At 40.0% G+C, this 19,018-nt stretch overlaps 1 protein-coding gene and 1 long non-coding RNA gene across 2 annotated transcripts; one reads left to right on the top strand and one right to left on the bottom strand.

The window, feature by feature from the left end:
* Positions 1 to 134: 134 nt before the first annotated feature.
* Positions 135 to 18,650, bottom strand: gpc2 (glypican 2). The gene is made up of 11 exons (XM_037780987.1): positions 16,584 to 18,650; positions 13,956 to 14,114; positions 12,310 to 12,444; positions 10,467 to 10,642; positions 10,285 to 10,365; positions 8,768 to 8,933; positions 7,981 to 8,111; positions 6,184 to 6,330; positions 5,132 to 5,268; positions 2,946 to 3,118; positions 135 to 2,852 (listed from the first exon to the last, which is right to left on the bottom strand). The coding sequence occupies exons 1-11, from the start codon at positions 16,762 to 16,764 to the stop codon at positions 2,575 to 2,577; spliced, it is 1,764 nt and encodes a 587-aa protein (XP_037636915.1). The 5' UTR covers positions 16,765 to 18,650; the 3' UTR covers positions 135 to 2,574.
* LOC119494821 lies at positions 12,735 to 16,709 on the top strand. The gene is made up of 3 exons (XR_005208304.1): positions 12,735 to 12,946; positions 14,436 to 14,529; positions 16,576 to 16,709. It is a non-coding gene; the product is annotated as an uncharacterized LOC119494821 (long non-coding RNA).
* Positions 18,651 to 19,018: the final 368 nt, after the last annotated feature.

Genomic DNA, 19,018 nt, shown 5'->3' with positions numbered 1-19,018 from the left:
TTACCTGAAATTCAATGGAAATACTGCAGCCGCCACGTCCTAATCTGACTGCTGATCATCGAAAAGCACATATATGATTACAATACTGTTGCTTTTGTAATACTGGAGTTGTGCAACATAATACTGTGTTTGTGGTGAAGTCTTGTCTCAAGAACCCTATACTGACTTTGAAGGGTTTCATTCTTGACATAAAATCTCAATTAGTTGGCGAGCAAAACTTTAGAATGAAACCCTTTTTTTTTGTTGTTTTTTTGTGCAGGTGCAATAGCCCGTTTGACTAGAAGTGTACTTTTGTTACAAAAAAGTGAATTTCACGATTTCTCGTTCAACAGAAAAGTGTCCTTTTACAGCATCTATACATTCTTTTTATGTTCTCCGTCTGCATCGTTGCTCTCTTTTGGGATCCTATTAATTGACTTTCATTATCTTTAACAAAATACTTTTGAGAAATATGCTTATTTGCTTTCTTGTCAAGAGTTAGACTGGAGTTAGCAAATAGAATGGAAACAAGGGGAAAAGTTCTGTCCAAAGGTAACCAAGCACCTCTAAAGAGTCCATATGAACGCCCCCGTCTTGTGGTATTCACGATTTAGTAAATCGAAATTTTCTGAAAGCTCAGACTTCACAAGTCGTGACATGTTTGCTGAAGTTGCCAGAAATGGCGGAGGCCTTGGATGTTAATTTTTAGTGGATGATAAGTTAATATATTGACATTTTAGGAGTCAATATTTTTTTTCTTCGTAATTTTATAATAGGTCTGAGGAAAATGATGTTGCCGTTGTTGGCGCCTAGCAGCGTTGTTCTCACAACTTAACAACTTGAATGCCAAAAATATCCAATGTTGTAACCACAAGCTCTCAACTTCCATTTGAAGGCAGCATGTTACTTGACCAATAACCAATAACTTCCTGGAGTCTCCGCTGGTTACTCTGCAACTGCTCCCAGCCAAGAAAGAGTCCGGCACATAATCCCATGTAAAACCATAATTTCTAATTTTTACACTTTGTGTTTTTACAGATTAAACAAACAAGACACAATGTGTGTCATTAGTGAGCTTGAAAAGCAGATTTTGTTACCTTTGGATGGAGCCAGGCTAGCTGTTTCCCCCTGTTTCCAGTCTCTGTTTCACATTTATTGTACAGACATTAGTGGCATCAATCCTCTTCTCTAACTTTCATCAAGAAACTAAAATAAGATTATTTCCCAAAATGTCAAACTAATCCTTTTAGTTCCTCTCTGTCCATGGATGACCACTCCTCCTCACACGTTTAGTTTTTCCTTCTTGAATATTCTTTGATTTTTATCGTCATTGAAACACATTCAGCGTGAAAATTAAGAGCCATCGTCTCTCAGTTCTTTGTCTTTCCATCAACATTCGATCCAATTTGACATCACATCGTGAGCATGCTCACTGTTTTCATCATCTTGTGTTGCTTTTAGGAAAAATAAGTAGAAAATCATGGTATTAAAAAACATCCCAACATCTTCTCAACATGACCTCTGAACCTTGAAACCAGAACATACAACAGACAATATAACCAATCATACAAACACACACACATATTCACACACACTGCTCCTTAACAATCTCTGGTTGAGGCTAAAATCGCCGGTCTTTGAGGCCCAATATCGTACAATAATTAAGTGTTTTGTTGTGATTGGTTTGATAACAATATTTTAAAATGATTGGTTCACAAAAAGTTAATAAATACAACTTGATTTTTCCTTTTTTTCTACCAGAGAAAGTTAAAGACAAACACTTCTTTTAAAAAATAAAATCACTCAACCCTTGCCTTAAAAAGCTTGACAATAAGAACAATGAAATATTATATTACAAATAAATTAAAAACATCAATATATTACATTAATTAACCCCTTGTCGTCACAAGTAACCGCAAATTAATTAGGTACATTCAAAAATAAGCCCCTTGTTTGGTTTCAAGAGTCACACTATTGACTTTTTTTAATCTCTAAGCCAAAAAACGGAGGTTTAATTAAGCAAGTAAATTAAATCTTACTACTTCCACAAGATGAAAAATGAACCACAACCGCACTGAAATCAAGATCAATTAAGATAATGAACTTAATTTCGTGAGAACGGCAGCAAACAAACTCACTCAGATCGAATCAGCTGCTCACTGAAACTAATAACCTCCGTCTATCTCACAGACCACCAAACCATGAGCTTCATCACCCAAACACGCTGCTAATTCATGTGCTGTTGTACTTTTAGTTTCTCTTTCACCCGCAAAGACTTATTTGCTCCAGCACTGCACACCATTCAGCATCAAGACTCTAATAGGTCAAACGAATGGCACTAAAAAAATGGCAGTACTTATTAAGTATTGTTTGTAATCATTAATGCCTGGTAATACCTCTTTTGTGGCTTAGGCTGTTGGAAAAATATTCACTTTAACCTATTTATTTTGTGCTGTAAATAGATTTTTGATTATTGCTAAATTAGCCTGTTTTTGTCTTTTTTTTCTGCTGGTGTAACCAAATGGAATGACTTTTTTCTTCATAATGTGCTTGAGACTCCAGCATGACAGAAAACCTCCAGACTGTAATAACTAGCTATCTCCACATGGAGGCAACAGTGACCATGAGAGGCAGAGACAACAAAGGAACCAGGGAGAAAGAGAGCCGGCTGGTTGCAGATCTGTCCCGTCCGTGACCGTTGTTTCTGTTCCACTTGGACCCGTTTCTTTCTCGGACTCGAGGCGGCTTCGCGGGGCTGGAAGCTGGGTTGCGAGGGGGTTTGTTGTAGGGCGGGGAGTAAGGCCCGTAGCCTGGCCAATCATCATTGTACCTTTCACCCTGATCTCCACCCCCTGAACCACTGCCCTCCTCACCTGGAAACAAGGGGAAAAGACCATTATGACTATTCTATCAATGCATCATTTAATATTCCTTTTAGGGATGTGCACAAATATATATAGACTGACTGTCCATGAAGTCCATGTCCTGTCCGCTCTGAGCGTGTCTCAATTTGTTGGTCACCACCCTCAGCTCCATGATCAGCTGTCTGGTCCTCACATCTGGCCTGGCAATGTCCACTTCCACCTCGGGGTTGTTGATCTGGCTGACCAGCCCGTCACCCGTCACATCCGGGAGGTACCTGCACACACACACACACAAACACAGAGGCGTTCATGTACAAAACCACAGGACGCACACAAGCTCAGATCTTTTCAAAGCAGCGCTAGGCAATTTCACAGCGTGGCTTCAAATAGCAGGAGGGAGGTTTACTCGGAAACAAAATTAATGAGTATCTCACCCCCACACAAGTACAGAGTGTATTTTTGCAATAACAATCTTCATTGAAATGATTGGCTAAGTTCACTACTCACTCTGTCATTTGATTGCACCAGAGGGCAACTCCAGAGTCTGAAAAAGTGGAGCCAACGCTGAAGTGCCTTAAACTTGCATTCTTTCTATCAGCCAGCAGGGGGCGACTCCTCTGGTTGCAAAAAGATGTCTGATTGTATAGAAGTCTATGAGAAAATGAGCCTACTTCTCACTTGATTTATTACCTCAGTAAACATTGTAAACATGAGTGTATGGTCTCAATCGCTAGTTTCAAGTCTTCTTCAATACAGCATGATGTTCATTTAGTAAATTATGGTTCCATTTAGAGTCATATTAGACCATAAAACAGGGAATGGTTTAGGGCGTGGCTACCTTGGGATTGACAGGTTGCTACCACGCCGTTGTCCGGTCTGGGAGTTGTCCGTTGTTCGTCTTTAACCCTTTCACAGTGTATGTTTTCAGTTCATGAAAGTTAATTATAATCCCCCGTCGTGACATTGGTTGTGTTGTGTTTACTTTTCTTGTTCTAATCATCAGGCCAACATTTTAATTTGTCCAATACTTCATTTTATTTTACGGCCGAATAGAATGCTGCAGGAATTGAGTTTGCATTTTTGGTTCCCTCGTCTGGAAGTCAATGGGTTTTTAGTTAGATGCCTGAAATAAGGTCTGTGGTTAACACAAGCTTAAGAGATTTTAACGTTTTCTATGCTATAAAATACGTCCGTAAATATCCCACTCGTGAATTTTGAAGCTTTTTTACGTGTCTTAAAAAAAGCGGTTGCTAACAAGTGACTAAATGAGACTGCTGAACGTCATAACGCCGAACACCAGTCCGCCTTTAGCTCAGTGGTGGTGATGTTGTAGTCATGTGACCGTGGTGTAGTTCATTTATAGCCGTTATGTTATTTTGTTTTTCACTTCTGGTGATTGCATTTACGTTTCAAATATCATTAAAGTGGTGTTCATTTGTGAAGATTATCTTGCTGAACAAAACATATTAAAAATATCATAAACGTGTGTTTGCCACAGAGATTATTTTCTGCAATAATCCAAAAGCCAATGGAAACATCCCATTGGCTTTTTGTCAAGGGAACCAGGGCGATGCTAACTTCCTGGTTGGCCTACAAGAATACGTCATCCCTGCACCACTCCATGGCATTCCCATCAGCCTCAGCTGTACTTTGTATTTAGTGCTCATTAGCAAATGTTAGCATGCTGACACGCTGAACTAAGACAATGACAATGGTAAACATTATGCATGTTGTCGTTGTCATTCTGAGGATGTTAGCATGTTGCATTTAGCTCAGAGCACTGCTGTATCTAAGTACAGCCTCACAGAGCTGCTGGCATAGCTGTTGTTGACTCCTTTGTATAATAAAACCTAGTGCTCATAATTAATTCATTCAAGGACTTTATCCCACTTTAGCAAGGTAATTATTGTAGAGTAACATTTTAAAGCAGCACATGTTTGGCTGCAGTCCCACTTTGTGATTAAAGCTGCTATATGGTGGGTGTACTTTTACATAAAACTGTTGCCTAATGCAGCTGGAACATCACAGACACTAAATCATCCATTATGCAGACTTGTTTTTCCTCACAGTGTGTCTACATCAGCCCAGATTCATGGTGTTGGCTGTCTCTGTGTGCACAAAAGCACACAGAGACCCACGCAGAGTGCATGTGGGTGACCGGTGGGGGCAAAATTAAATGAACTCTGTTCCATCTGTTGCATCCTTCCACCTCTGCACCATCACCATTACCATCACTCACTCCTCCCCCACCTCTACCGAACCCCACCCTCCACTCTGATCTCGCTCACCTCCCCCGGGTCTGCCCGTTCCAGCAGCGGTCCTCATTAGTGACGTCGGCGGCCATCTTCTCGTCGTTGCAGATGGTGTGTGGGAGGGACACCCAGAAGCCACGCATCGGCCGCAGTCGCTCCTTCAGCTCGGTAACCTGCGCGGAGGAGGAAAGAAATTGGTTATGACTCAGACGTGGTTTTAAAGTATCCTTGTTTGGTATGGCTGGCTTGGAGGAAGCATATTGAAGCTGCAGTGCTGACGTTGGCCACTGACATGACACCGCTCCAGGGTCAGCTCTTAAACCACATGTCTTTTATGTTTTATATATAGATATGAATGCCTGCCATCCTCTCTCTCCCTCCTCTGCTCTTGGTTTCATTTATTTCCCTGTACTTCCTGTCTTTCAATACCTCTCCGTGGTCACAGGAGTCCTGTCTGGGCTCTGACCGCTGCTCTCTGTATTATTAGTTTCTAAGCTTACTGTTGCTCATCCTCTCTTTGCTTTCTGCTCAGTTGCTATGTCTGAATCCTGACTCATGCACACTGCAAACATTTGACTTTCTTTATTGCAGTTTCAACATCACATATTGAAATCACACTAAAAAATATGAGTGTTCATGCCTGAACACTAAATCTAATCAGTCCAAATTGTGCCAAATTTTTATAAGATTCCCTCATGGCGTTCCTGAGATATCGCTTTTACGGAATGGGACGGACGTGAGGTCGCAGTGACCTTTGACCACCAAAATCTAATCAGTTCCTCTTTGGGTCCAAGTGGATGTTTGTGCCAAATTTGAAGAAATTCCCTGCCTCCCGAGATATCTCGCTCACGACAATAGGATGGACAGGCTGGCGACAACCTGGCACGGAGGCATAAAAAGATTGAATACTTACATTTGCCATATCAAATGAATACTAATGTTGTGTTTGGAGCTTGTTGTTCTGCCACCACGTAGCCAAAAAAAAACATTAATGAAGGTTTAAACTGTCTCAAACTCATTATATTAAAAAATATGAATGGATGAGCAGCTATTTCACCCAGTTAACTCAATGTATGTTTCTTCCTCACCAGTCGGTCCAGGTTGGTTCCTGCAGCAGTAGTGGGTTTCTCCTCTGGGCTGTAGGTGCGGAAGGGCCTCCTGTTGCCTCCTGACTCTTTGGGTGAGCGTTTGGACCGTCCTGGAGCCGGTCTGGGGTTTCCACAACCCTGGAACACCTGAGGTAAACAACAACGAAGCAGTACTGGCATAAACAGCTGTGTAACGAGCATTTCTATTTCCATGACTATGTGACACTTTAAGGGAATGTCCACCCTTGAATATTCTTTCACAGACACTCTCTAGTGTCCAGGACATAGTTTGTAAAAAAATGTATTGCACTCACTCTCCTTCACCTGCCTTGTAACCTTCTACGTCATTTTAGGATAATTTGGGGCACCCCCATAGTGTAGGGGTTAAGGCGCTTAACACAAACCATGGCATTGTCCCGCAATGTCACAAATTCAACCTTTGCTGCTTGTCATTCTCCACTCTCTCCTCATTTCATCTCTGTACTGTCAAAATCTCTAAGAAAGGTATAAAAATAATACATTTTAACATTTTTCTGAATGGCCTTTGACAACATCCAGCTTTTTTGAGTGTCAAAACGTTTTAATTACGCTCTCTATGATATCACCAAACCGCAAAAACAGCCCAGAAATGCAAATTTCTGTTGCTGTTTTCAAATCATAACCGTGCAAAGAAAAGCAGCGTCTACGCCCAAAAGTGTTGCAACTGAACTGGAAACTTGTTGAAACGGTTCTCCGTTAGTGAAAGGCAGCAAGCATTCAAAGCTGAGCTGTAAAGGAAAGATCTGTCTGTTCCTTAAAGCGCTGCTACCACGAACCAGGAGCTTCTAATGAGATGTGGGTGTCTCTCTGGTGGATTAGCAGCAGGGACGTCTGCCATGTTTTAATCATACTGTGAGGCTCTCTGTGTAGAATTCCTGTCATTTTTACTGCATGCTGTCTCATTAAGAAGATTAGAATTAAACAATAATAAAGATTAAAGCTTTGACTTGTAAGAGGGATTTCTTAAAGACGGTAGATGATTATCTTCATGCAGGGATGGAAGTACTCAGATCCTTTACTTAAGTAAAAGCATTCTGCAGTTTTATATTTTTATAGAACATTATATTCTGTTTTTTATCACTAATGAGTACATGTAAGAGCATTTTAATGTTGTAGTTCGTCAATGTGGAGCCAATTTTAGATCCTTTGTATACAACTTCGTAGTAGTATAGTAGGCTGCTACTGCATCATACCATATGTTTTTTTTATGTTAAAAATAACTAATAATAATAAGTGTCAAATACATGTAATGGAGTAAAAAAGTACAATATTTCCTGCTGAAATGTAGTGGGGTAGAAGTATAAAGTAGCATAAAATGGTAGTACAGTACTTGAGTTAGTAAGGGATAATTTACAGCGAGCCGGTCATTGTTGTGAAATAAATCCCGACAGACATGACAAAAATGACCCGCTAGCTGTACATTATCCCGCTTATTACACGGCTACTTACTTAAGAAATCAATAATTTGACACAAAAGCGATCCGCCAGAGTCCAAGATCAGAACTTCGCCCATAGCAACGGTCTGTTATACATAGCAACGGTCCGCTATAAAGAAATAACAGACCGTAGAATGCCGTGATTGACCAATCAGAATCGAGTATTCAACACAGCCGTGTAATAAATGTACTTAGTACATTACACCACGGTCTTTATGCTTTATGCACTCGTAAAGGTGTGATAAGTACTAGAAGAACAGCGAGTCTGCAAAATCCTGGCAATAAAAATATATCCCTGCCCATCATCTGCTCTCTTCCTCACCTTAGTGGAGATGCTGACGCTGTTCTCCTGCATGTGCATGATGGCCTCTGACACTTTCACAGAGATGGAGTCAGCTGCAAGCTCCATGTTGAACGGCCCCTCCAGCTTCTCAGAAACCAGGTACAGAGCATCTGATAGAGGTCAGAGGGAGATACAGAAATAGAGATGACAGGGTGATAAAGTGTTGGCCTATTCCAGACCCCGACAAACATCAATACACTGGTTTCCTGTGTCTGGATTCTGTGTATGAGGTTACAGGACTGGACAATTAGGAAGCAAGCCAACATCACATGAAGAGAAGTGTAAGGAGTAATGGTTGGATAAAAAGGTTACATGAGGGTAAAATGGGATTGGATGTACTACACATGGATTGAGTGATGAAAGGTGAGAGGATTCACTGCACATGAAAAGGAGAAAAAAAGAGGAAGGAACGTAAGGGTTTGATGAAAGGGGAAAGGAAACATAGGAAGACAGATCAATTGTGAAGGAGCAGAGAAGCATGAATGATTAATGGGGGAGGTATTCATTAGGGGTAAAGGAAGTGAAAGTAAAATGAGGGCAATAAAAGGAGTCTACTTTTAGGTATGCTCAATTTAATAATGATAATAATTCAAAAGGTAAATTTAAAATGTAATTTGGGACATGACATTTTTTTTAATGATCTAATATTATTAAAGCAAAGGCTTCTTGTGGCTCTTTGAAATATGAGTGTGTCAATGAGTCATGCACCTGACCCCTAAACCCTCTCAAACAACAACGGGATGTAAAATATTTATTGTTCACCCACCAATGAAATTGTTCCATTCGGTGTCCAGATCGCCCTGATTGGCTAAGCAGCCCTTCATCACGTTAAGGCACAGGGAGTGGCAGGGCCGCAGGGAGGGCACGCCACGACACAGTGGGCAGTACCACTGACGCATCAGCCCACGCACACACTCTGAATCTGCCGTCAACTGAAACACACAAAGCAGTGGGTCGAAGAGTTAGGACAAGAAGAATAAATGAACATTGTTAAAGGTTCTCTATACGATATCCAGAGCATCAATATAGCATCAAACAACTATTGTCTATGTAAAGATATAGAGGAGTAATGTCTACCTGAGCAGAGAATGAAGTCGCTCTCCCTCTGTGTGTGTTGTAATCAGAGCTTATATGTGCTTTACGTAACTTTATTTTTGGCATCAAAACAACTATAGTTACCCTCGCCGTCACTTTAGGTTTAGGCAACAAAAACAATTTAGTTAGGTAAACTTAGGTTTAGGAAAAAAACAACATGGTTGGGCTTAAAACTACTACGTTTGAAAAGTGAAAATTAAACTGAACGTTGTGAACGCGAGACACGAACAAACAGCTGATTGTAATGTGAAAGTAAAACTTAACACACAGGACACAAACAGCGGTCTCCTTGATGAAAACCTTATGTTTGTTGGACCCATCCACCTCATCTCCTGCCCGCCAGATGTGTGTACTTTTACTCTTTAAACTACGTCACCACAGTCACTCCTGGTGTACTTTCCCTGCGCGTTTACTGTTGCTGCGGATGGGTTTACATTGCAGTTAATGGAAAGCCCGGTGCGTTTCATTGTGCTTTGGTATTTGATGCCCTGGGAGAACGGGCTATATAGCCGGGCCGGCTGCACGCGTATTTTAATGCATGCAAGTCTCTCTGTTGTGTCCCACTGGCCAGCTAATGGCCAGCGCTTTGCACTGTGCTCATACGGAGGTCAGAGCTGATAACACCATCCTGACCGATAGCGCCATCGTGGAAGTGTAAATTTATCTACAACTGTTTTGATAATCAAATGATAGATATTTTTCAAGCAAAAATGCCAAATATTTTGTGTTTCCAACTTCTCAAATGTGAGGATTTTTTGCTTTTCTTTGTCATATTATGATAGCTGGCCAAAAACAACAAGCAGGCCTGCGGGAAATTTTAATGGGCATTTTTCACTACCTTCTGGCATTTTATAGATAAAACAATTAATCCCAAAAAATAATCAACAGATAAATCACTAATGAACATGATTGTTAGTCGCAGCCCTCGGAAAAATTATCTGATCTAATTGAGTCCAGCTTTTACTGAGTAAAGTGTTTTCTCGCTGCTGGTTATAGACTTCTGCTTCTGGCTTTCAAGTTTTGATTTGTCATTTGAGATGTACAGTGTTCTATTAACCCGACTTCATAATTTTAACCAGGCAAACCCCAGCTTTTTTTTGAGAAGGACCATATAAATAAAGATACATATCATTATAAAGACAAACATATATATATACAGCAGACCAGACAACAATACAGGGGACTCACCTTTGTTGCTTTGTTAACAATATCCCGACCAGTAGCCAAGCCCTGAGATAATGCTCTGGCTGCAATGAAAGCCCTCGACACCTGAATATAAAAGAAAAGAACACAATAATATTAGTCAGTTGATCATAATCATAACTGGAAATGATGCTGAATCAAAAAGCATCTTATCACAAGACACATACTTGTACTCGCAGTCTTCGGGGCACATCCCCAAACGGCTGCAGCTGTTCGGCATGTTTGCTGACACACTCCAGGTAGTCCTCACTGAACTGATACTGGGGGTTAACCAGAGAGAAGACTCGCTCCACCAGTCTGGACCAGAAGTCTGAGAGCACCTCTGGCAGACTGACGCTGCCCCCTGTGGACACGAGAGCAACCGTCAGCATACATACAGTATCTGTAATCTGACAAAAATCATGTTCCTGTAGGGATTTCTTTAACAAAAAAGCATCGTATTAGTACGATATCCTTATATCGTGCTATGATGCTCATTGGGCCATGTTAAAGGAATAGTTCACCCCAAGTGCCAACTGATGCTTGTAAACCCAACAAACACACTGTGAGTTAGCCCCTACTACTTGAGCATGCAGCGCCTCCTGCCTGACCGCTGTAGGTTGCACATGCAGTTCCTTCTTTGTCAAGAAGGAAAATACAGATAATACTGAGACAAATTTACCTGACTTTTGGATATTGTAAGCAAATAAATAAAAAATGTATTGACATATTATTTTAAACTGACTACATAAAAGCCAAGTGACTAAGTGACCAAGTGACTCCTTTTATATCTATATTGTCTATTAAGCACAACACTAGCATATGTTGTGTTCACAATTTTTCCTCATTTACTTCTTCCTTTAAAGGTACAGTGTGTAGGTTTTGGTAGCATCTAATGGTGTGGTTGGAGGCTGCAACCAACCGAGTACCCCTCCGCTCACTCCTCCCTTTCCAAGACTGCAGTAACGTGACGCCGTTCGCCTTGCTCAGAGGCAATCCTTACCATAATAACACTACTTTAGGCGGGTGGTACCACGGTTTTGCATGCTGCGGCTCATGTTACCGCAGTTTCAAAAGCGTGTCGGAGAACTACGGTGGCCTTCAGGTAACATAAAAACGCAAAATGCTATCTCTAAGAGCCAGTGTTTGGTTCGTCCGTTCTGTGCAACATGGTGGACTCCGTGACGAGGACTCGCTCCCTATGCAGATATGAAGGGCTCATTCCAAGCTAACAAAAGAACAATGATTCTTAGTTTCAGGTGATTATACACTAATGAAAACTTAGTTATGAATGTTATATTCCATTTCTGCAATAGATCTCCAATAATGTTAGACACTGTTCCTTTAAATGCGTTAGTGTGCTTATCAGTCTGTGTGCATTAGTCAACTGGCAGTAAGATTACTGAATATGCAACTCTCCAATCTGTAGTCTACAATACATCCTCAAATTAGCCATACATGTTGTTTGGCAGACAAAGACAGGTTGACTAAGCAGCAACAGCCTGCAGACAGACTCGCCAGCGAGTGGCCGTCATGCCAAAACGAAGCGATCCGGAACAGAAATAGAAACAGTCATCCGTGGGATCCCAATTCTCTCTCTGTATTTTCTCCAATTCTTCTTGACGTTTCAAGTCTCCTCAAAAGACATTGCTGCCTCTTTTCTGCTGCCCAGAGCGGCTGTGGATTCACCACAACAGGGATGTGGACTGATAAAACTTGCCACTGCAACAAGGAATCATCATAGCTCTGTACCAAACTGCTTTACCATCTTTACCAATTTTAACCAGACCAACCAAGCGTAGTTTTTTAAACACTTATGTGCACTGATTCATTCCTGGTGGTGGTGATGGAGGCCCAAAAGTCAGGTTGCTTACCTAAATAGTTGTCTCCTGAAATTTGGTTTTAGACCACTAAACTACCGGGACGTCCCACATTTCACTGCTTTATCTGGCAAATTCAACCCAGCTATTATTGCTGCTTAGGAAAGACCATTAGACCATCTTTATAGGTGGATAAAGTGATTAAACTGACCAGAATAATATCTGCGCAGCTCCACAAACAGCTCCTGGAAGACGTGTGCGTTCTGGGTGAAGAGACGGCCGTAGGTCTTGGTGAACATCTGGTTCATAGACTTCTCTGACAAGTCTATAAGCTCTCTGAAGAACTCTGTAGACAGGAAAAACAGAGATTAGATATGAATTTGTCACCTATCTTATTCTCTTCTAATATATTAGCCAGGTTTCTACGCACGTAGGCGCTCCGTCACCCCCTCCGCTCCAAGATTAACAGCTCATAGGGACAGTTACATCAGATCCTGCATGCTGGTAAATGAGTATAACAACGTGTTCTCTATTTAGGACCTTAGGACTCATATGCAGTCTCCCACTCCTTCAGCGTCTTTAAATGATTCATCCCGTACATTATATAAAAGGATGAGGAGGGGGAGAAAAAAAAGGTGATAGCAGTCCACAGCAGGTAGGAGGAGAAAGTGTAAATTCAGCTCTCTGCTATAGCTGCTACAAACCTGCATACAGAATTTGAGACAACGTGGGCTGAATTCTCTGAAATACAGTCACTAAAGCTGTCTGGGCAGGTTTCCCCACAGTGACCATTTGTTTAAAGGGATATTCCACCGATTTTACACATGAAATTCTGTCTACTGGCCATTGTAAGTCTGTGATTTTAAAATGTCTTCTGTGGCTCTGGAGGGAGCGCTCAAAAGTCTGAGAAAATAACCCTGATGATGTCGTGGTGATGTCATCAGGGTTACCTCAGCTGTGCTTGGTGACATCAGATTTATAACAGGAAGTCTGCATTACAAACTGGAGGTGTGCAATGTAAAAAATGTGGGATTTACAAGGCAGAAAGGGTCCAATTAGAGACGCTATCGAGTTGCATTATGGGAAATGTAGGATCCAGTGTTTCTAGAGTTTAACCAGTGGGCTACCTCTGGGTCAGAAAAGTGAAGCCAAAGCTGAAGTGCTTTAAACTTGTATTCTTTCTAACAGCCAGCAGGGGGCGACTTCTCTGGTTGCAAAAAGAAGTCTGATTGTATAGACGTCTATGAGAAAAAGACCCTACTTCTCACTTGATTTATCACCTCAGTAAACATTGTTAACATGAGTTTATGGTCAAATCAAATCAAAGGGTGACATCATAGTGACTACGTCCACTTCTTATATACAGTCCATGAGTTTAACCCATACTAGGGACTAAAAAAATCTGGATATCTTGACCTCTGCTGCTTCAATTCTGACCTTTATCTTTAGAATCTGTCTCTTGTGAGTGTCACAACTTTTTAAAAGTGCAATACTAAAATTTTGGAATACCTCTTTAAATCCAGCAGTTCCTGTGTGTTGATTAAACATAAATGAGAACCATGTAGGATCGCTGCAATATGCATGCATCGCTGTGCTTTTAGCTTCCAAAGTCAATTTTGTGCCTCGGATATCTAACCATCTGAGAGGAACTGTGCAGTCGGAGATCCTAAATAAGTTTTTCAGCTGTCACTCATCGCCACTAACTTGGTAGATAAGCAGGGTGAGACGAGGAGAAGCAGAGTTCAGTTTGTGTCCCCTTTTTTCCCTTCAAAATGTACCCAATGAAATGTAACCAATTTCAAAACAGATAATATTCCAATTAAATGTAATTATAATAAATCACAATCAGCCTCTCACCATCAAACCTGCGGTGTCTCTGGGTGAAAGTAGTCAAAAGGAACTGGCTGTTCTCCTCGACAGCTTTGAGGAAGTCCCTCTCGCTCTGGAGGGCCAGCGTCTCCTCCATCTGACTGGAGCAGCAGGTGTAGTCCTGAGGACAGAGCCGCAGGTGCTCTCCTAGAGTTCAAAGGTCAAACCAGGCCAGAAGAGAAAGAAATGTTAGGGGAAAATAGATTATCTTGGTTTAATCATAACATAATGTTTTTGTGAAGCACTTTGGGCTGCAATTTCTGTAAGCTATTTTTAATACATCAACAAAAAAAACAACGCTGTATGTATTATCAGGTCAAAGCAGATGTTTTTAGTGAGAGAGTCAATTCCTCCACTCATCAGTCTGTTTGGTTACTGTGGGGAAATCTTATCAAAGATAAGGCTGTGATAGAAAATTGTAATTTCCCTGCATGAATTATTCAGCTTCAATCTGTCTTTCTTTGTCAGCTCAGGTTGGGTCTTTGATATGTCAGAGGTAATGATATGCAAACGACAACCAGGGGAGGAAGAAAAACACACAGCGCTCTGAATGGTGCGAAAGGTTTGAATTCTTTGTTTCTATAATTTTTACATCTACAACTGCTGTTAATACAGTGGAAACTCTCCCAACTCCACCCTCGCTGATGCTCCCCTCTGCCTCTTTTGTTCTCTGTGTGTGTGTCTCACTATTAGCCCTCTCTCATCCCTCCATTTCCATTTCTAAACTGCCTCTCTTCATCCTTCGCTCTCCCGGCCATCTGCTCCCCTGGCCCACGGGACGGTGAGCCAAGACTCAGGCAGTGATAGCCCCAACACACACACACACACACACACACACACACACATACACAAAATCAATCAATATTGTAGTTGTCTCAGTGACTCACACACACATAGGGGTAAATTGCCACAAAATAAATCCTCAAACACTAGAGATCTGCACACATTTCACTCATAAATTGTACTCTTTTTTTTAGTGAATGCTGTCTGAGGGTGACACACACACACACACACACACACACACACACACACAGTCATTCTCTCGCTGATTTAAATGCAAAGCTCAACCTCCAAGAAGTAGACTACATCTACAGACAAGTGCTCCCATCATTTGCACATTTAAACATCCTACTTCCCCTCCTCTCTCTCCTCCACCTCCATCCCACCCTCTCATCAAAAACTTAAAATTATCCAAAATCCAACAGTTTGTAAATCCGCGTGATGTGTTTTCATTTAGCAGATAAGATTATCTCCAGTGAACAGAGTCCTATGGGGTATATGCAGGGATTTAAACAGTGCGCCGGTAGGCAAAAGACTAATTAGGGGCGAGGTTCTTTGTTGCACCATGTTGGCAATTTGCTCATCCCCTTAATCATCCTATTTAAACAGCACAGAGGGGAGGAGGGGGCGGGTGTAATTTGTTTTAAAACCACCCTGTATTATATTTCTCTCTCGAGGAAAACTCTCCATGATATTCCTATATTGTGCCTCTCTGGTGCTTATGGAGGGAGTTTTGTGCCAGCTTGTACTTTTAGATATCACTTTTTTTTATCATGACTTGTATGTTTGTTATTTAAAGGCTTTTCTTTTTATACTAATGTTGCCATAATAAATAATTTGTGGTGGGGAGCAGTTTATAGTGACCTTATTATGACCTTATCACATTTTTTTAGGATAGCATTCCTATAAGTAGAAGGGTATAAATATATGTATGTACACATCCGTTTCTGGATGAATGTGTACATTTATACACATTTATGTATATATACTGTATATTTGTTTTATCAATTTGTCCTACCATTTTACCACTTTTATTATTATTGATATGTTCTGTGATGTTATGTTTTAGCAGTTACCATATTTGTTTTACTCTATCTGCTTTTATTGTCTGATGTTCTGTTTTAACAGTTACCATATATTTTACTTTATTTATCTGCTTTTATTGTCTTGTGAAGCAGTTTGTAACATCTGTTTTGAGAAGTGCTATATAAATAAATGTATTATTATATTATTATTATTATTATTGTGCGTATTTTTATCCCTGACGCACCTATTTATATACATTTTATTATAAACAGATGAGGACTGTTCTACATGAGTCATAAAACTGTTTAAGTGTATTTTATTTCATTTTATTTTTAAGACTGTTTTTTTTTATCATGACTGACATATGACATATCTTGGTTGTTATTTAAAGGCTTTTTTCTATTTTATTATGTTGCCATAATAAATAATTTGTGGTGGTGAGCAGTTTATAGTGACCTTACAGTGTGTATTTTTTTATCCCTGACTCACCTATTTCTGTATATTTTATTATAAAGTTGAATATATTTCCAAACAGATGAGGACTGTTCTACATGAGTCCCAAAACTGTTTAATAGTGTATGTGTTTGTTATTTAAAGGCATTTTTTTTATACTAATGTTGCCATTATAAATAATTTGTGGTGGTGAGCAGTTTATAGTGACCTTATTGTGCTTGTTTTTATCCCTGACTCACCTATTTCTATCATTTTTATTATAAACTTGATCTCCAAACAGATGAGGACTGTTCTACATGAGTCCCGAAACTGTCTAATAGTATATATATATTTTTTTTTTTTTTTTAAGACACTTACCAGAGATTTGAGTGAGCGGAGCGGTGCCGGTGCTGTACCCCTTCTCGGAGTACACCTGCCGGGTGTCTGAGCAGCTCCTGCCCGCTGCAGCAGCACCGGAGCTGCGGGTGCTGCTCAGAACGCAGACCGAGCAGAGCAGCAGCAGCAGCGGGCACCTGGAGAGAGAGAGCCGGGGATCCATCCTCACCAGACAGCAGGAGAGGAGAGGGGGTGGGTTTTTATATATAATGAATGAATGAATGAATGGATGGAGGTTTAGATGCACGCAAAAGTAAAAAATCCCAAATCCTCAGTCAGGTTCAAAGAGTCATAGTTGTCCCAGGATAAGTGCAAAGAAGAGATGCATCCAGTCTGGTTTTTATATCACACATATGTCTCCATCCACCGGGTCCAGTTTAATGTGTCCTTCCTGGGAGATCCGCTGTTTGTGAGTGTAAATGTAAAGGGAGTGTTGAATGAGGGGCACTCCCGTCTGCTCAGACTCCAACAGCCTCCAACAGCCTCCTGCAAACTCAGTCAAGTTAATGAGATAACAAGAGAGAGGAACTGCGGCTGTTTTCAAAATAAAAGCACAGGCATGGCAAAATGAAATAACCCCATAAAAGGGCATTATGACAAGCTGTAAAAGAGACACAAACCCATATAAAGAAACATGTATAAACAGAGTAAAATAAGATGGTAGATGTAAATGAATGAAAGTGCTGCAGTATATGAATGAGCAGTCCCCAAAAAAATTATTTAATAAAAGGCGGTGACAAACTGCAACGTTTAAAGCTTCTTAAAACAGTTTATGTATTGTTCTTTTTTTTTTCGACCATAAACACATAATGCCACAAATGACACCTGAGGGCCTAAGCTGTTTTTAAAGGGCCCACCTATTCACACCAATTGCAAACATGTGTTTTTATTGGTATTTTATTATTATTATTTTATAATAATAATCAATATTTTATGAATTATGAATTATGAATTATTTTCTTAAGTAAAAGCTGACTATTACCAATTGAAGCCACATAATGAGAATGTTTTAGTGATAACTCATTGTAGCAAATACAGTAAATTGGCTGTATTGAAACGTTTTCTGCTACGGACAGACTTTGACACTGATGCAACTTGCTGAAACTATGAGTCAAGTCAAGTAAATTTTATTTGTGTAGCCCAAAACTCCCCCCAACCCTTAAAACTCTTTAACGGGGGGGGGGGAATGGAAGAAACCTCAGGAAGAGCAACAGAGGAGGGATCCCTCTTCCAGGATGCACAGACGTGCAATAAATGTTGTATGTACAGAGTAACAACATAATGAAAATACAATAAAGACAATCCATATTTGACAAAAATGTATACATATGATGTGAACATATATGAGAAGATGACATCCAGGAGATGTAAAGCAGCTTCCAGGCGTCACCAAACAGATAGAGGCTGAGCATCACAACCTTCTCATCACCATGTAACCTTTTTGTATTTAGTTTACAGTTGCTTTGGTAATGTAAACATAAGCACAATTGAACACAATATACAACTGAAGCACCTTTTACCACCCCAAATTTGATCTTGCAGTTTGCATCACTATTATAATTATATTTAAGACTAATATCCCATCGAGGGCTCAATGAGTTACACGCCTCTGCATCATTTTCACACAAAAAAAGTGAAGCAAAGGCAATAGGTATTTTATTTTAAAAGTGCAGACCAGAAGTTGTGTGTTTCACCCCAGCTGGTTTGACTGTGCTCTATCCAACACAGAACAATGGACCGTGCAGAGGAGGACCAACAGGGGAGAGCTGGGTGAGGAGCAGCTGAGCCAAACACCTCAGGGTCCTAAAAACTACTGGACAGACAGACAGACAGACAGACAGACAGACTCAAAGATTATACACACAATACAATACAATATATGACAGTAAATATATAAAGTTGTAGAATAATTATCCATAAAGAAGGTGAAGCAAATTAACTGCAAAAATTTTACAGGTATTTTTTTTTTTTTTTTTCAATATTATATTTATTGTTTTTTTGTTCATTTTGAAACAACAGAACAAACATTAACAAACGTCCCCAATAATAACATTCTTGGTACAAAGAAACTTAAGAAACCTAATATTAATATAAAATAAGACAGTATAGATACTGGAAAAACATAGTATATACAAAAAACAGATATTTAAGTAAAAAGAATATACACAAGTAAAAAAAAAAAAAAAAAAAAAAAAATGTAAAACAATAAAATAAAATAAAATCTATTTATATATACATATATATACCGTAATTTTACAGGTATTTGTAATTCATTTAACGTTTAAAAATTCACTGTGGCTTTATTGACAAGTTTAATTAACATGTTGCTGTATGCAAAGCAAAACTAATTGTTGTGTGAAAGTGGTGTCTGGAAGGGAACCCGCAAGTTGGAGAAACTATCGCGAGATGGTTAAGGT

This window comes from Sebastes umbrosus, chromosome 9 (assembly GCF_015220745.1).
Source record: "Sebastes umbrosus isolate fSebUmb1 chromosome 9, fSebUmb1.pri, whole genome shotgun sequence".
NCBI lineage: Eukaryota > Metazoa > Chordata > Actinopteri > Perciformes > Sebastidae > Sebastes > Sebastes umbrosus.
Note: the sequence above shows the minus strand (reverse complement) of the source record. Positions and strands in the feature narration are given on the sequence as shown.